The sequence below is a fragment of the Haliotis cracherodii genome, unplaced genomic scaffold, assembly GCF_022045235.1.
Source record: "Haliotis cracherodii isolate W230 unplaced genomic scaffold, xgHalCrac1.p SCAF_5, whole genome shotgun sequence".
In the NCBI taxonomy this organism is placed as follows: Eukaryota; Metazoa; Mollusca; class Gastropoda; order Lepetellida; family Haliotidae; genus Haliotis; species Haliotis cracherodii.
This window is the reverse complement of record NW_027266308.1, coordinates 35552846-35554369: the sequence shown is the minus strand read 5'-3', so window position 1 is coordinate 35554369 and position 1524 is coordinate 35552846. Positions and strand designations below refer to the sequence as shown.

The following is a 1524-nucleotide window of genomic DNA, read 5'->3' as shown; positions in this document are numbered from 1 at the left end:
GAAAGCCTGAGGCGGCGATGTAATGTCCACACAAGGCGATGGTGAACAATGGTCACTTCACACACACGTGGTATTTTCACCGATTGCTTCTGACCACAGACGACAGGACACAAAGGCTATTTATCAGACGTTAAGCTCATTTGTTCGCCACAAGCTAACGATGTAATTGTCTGGTATGGTCACTTACCAGCTGTCAATCACCCCCGCTGACTTGTGATTGGATGTAATAAGCAATCTGAGCCGTGCTATATAAAGGCTCAGGAAGCCAATGTGTCATTACCAATTCAATATGGGCATCCCAGAGCACCTACAACACCCTTTGAGTATAGATACCAGCATCAACTACGATCTTGACCTGTCCAAATTCCCGGGGCTGGGTGATCCACGATATCACAATGAACCCATGCTGATAATTGCACCTTGTTCCAGAGGATTTTTCGATGAATTTCAAAGGTCAAACAGTCAAGTTTATGGTTCAACCACAAGGAAATGCCAAAATGAGATTCACCTTCCAACAAGACTTCCAGCAGTGGCTCACCCTGGTGGACTAAAGGACATTAGGGACGATCTACGTGATATCATGGGTACGTTTCTGAAGGATCTTCTTTAGAATAATATTGATCATCGACACATACAAGTATGGCGTTCGACAAATGTATTCTGAGACAGTTATATATATTCACTGCTCATTAATCACTCTATAATCTTTCATATCTTTGTTGCAGATATTCCAAACACGGACCTGATCGTTGATCTTGGTAATACAGCTGCTTACCATTCCATCATTGAGGATGTGATACATGGATTACCATACTTTGATGACTTGAGATACGTGGAAGGCCCCTCTGCGAACCAGAAACCTAAATGTTATGTTCCCTCCTCCACAAGACAATACCCAGAAATATGTACAACAGAAATCGGACAAACCACACTTCCAGATGTCTCAAAAGGATGTGCTGTATCATCTAATGTGAATTACAGAAATGTGTCTTATATGAACACACCTGTCTATTCCAAGAGGAAGCGAGTGCACGATGATAGTGATATTGACCTCAACAAGAGACAATGTTTCCGATCAGGACATAAGGATTACCTCTACAGCAACCACTATGCTGGACAAAGCTTTGGCACATATTCCGCCATAGGTTTCAGAAACCAAGTTCGAGTTATTTAACACTGTGAAGAAAAAGAATATTTAGTAGTGCTGGACGAATTCATGGATCACAAATGTGCCTAAAACTTTGATTCAATGAATGAATTGACCTGTTTATTTATCATTTGTTATTGTTACTCCGTGAAAGCATCAATGAAATAAATTGTTGAAGAAGCTTTATGAAATTTGTCACTGATTACCTTCGTCCTGTAATTACTATATACGATGACCTTGGATGTTTTAGCGTTGAAAGAAAGAATATTTGCTAATTAAATTATCATTAATGCTAATGATTTAGATCCAATATCTATAAATATGTTCGTATGAGTAGCAGCACTTTATACACGAGCCTCACCATGCTGCAAACAGAT

The 1524-nt window shown here is 39.9% G+C and overlaps 1 protein-coding gene across 1 annotated transcript; it reads left to right on the top strand.

Annotated features, from left to right (window-relative positions):
* Positions 1 to 289: 289 nt before the first annotated feature.
* Positions 290 to 1174, top strand: LOC139443400 (uncharacterized). The gene is made up of 2 exons (XM_071224388.1): positions 290 to 584; positions 726 to 1174. Exons 1-2 carry the CDS (start codon positions 290 to 292, stop codon positions 1172 to 1174), a joined length of 744 nt encoding a protein of 247 aa, XP_071080489.1.
* Positions 1175 to 1524: the final 350 nt, after the last annotated feature.

Bases quoted from the DNA above. Each gene is read 5' to 3' on its own strand.
- LOC139443400 (XM_071224388.1), top strand. From the start codon at position 290: ATGGGCATCCCAGAGCACCTACAACACCCTTTGAGTATAGATACCAGC. The intron at 585-725 runs GTACGTTTCTGA...TCTTTGTTGCAG, and splicing joins CGATCTACGTGATATCATGG to ATATTCCAAACACGGACCTG.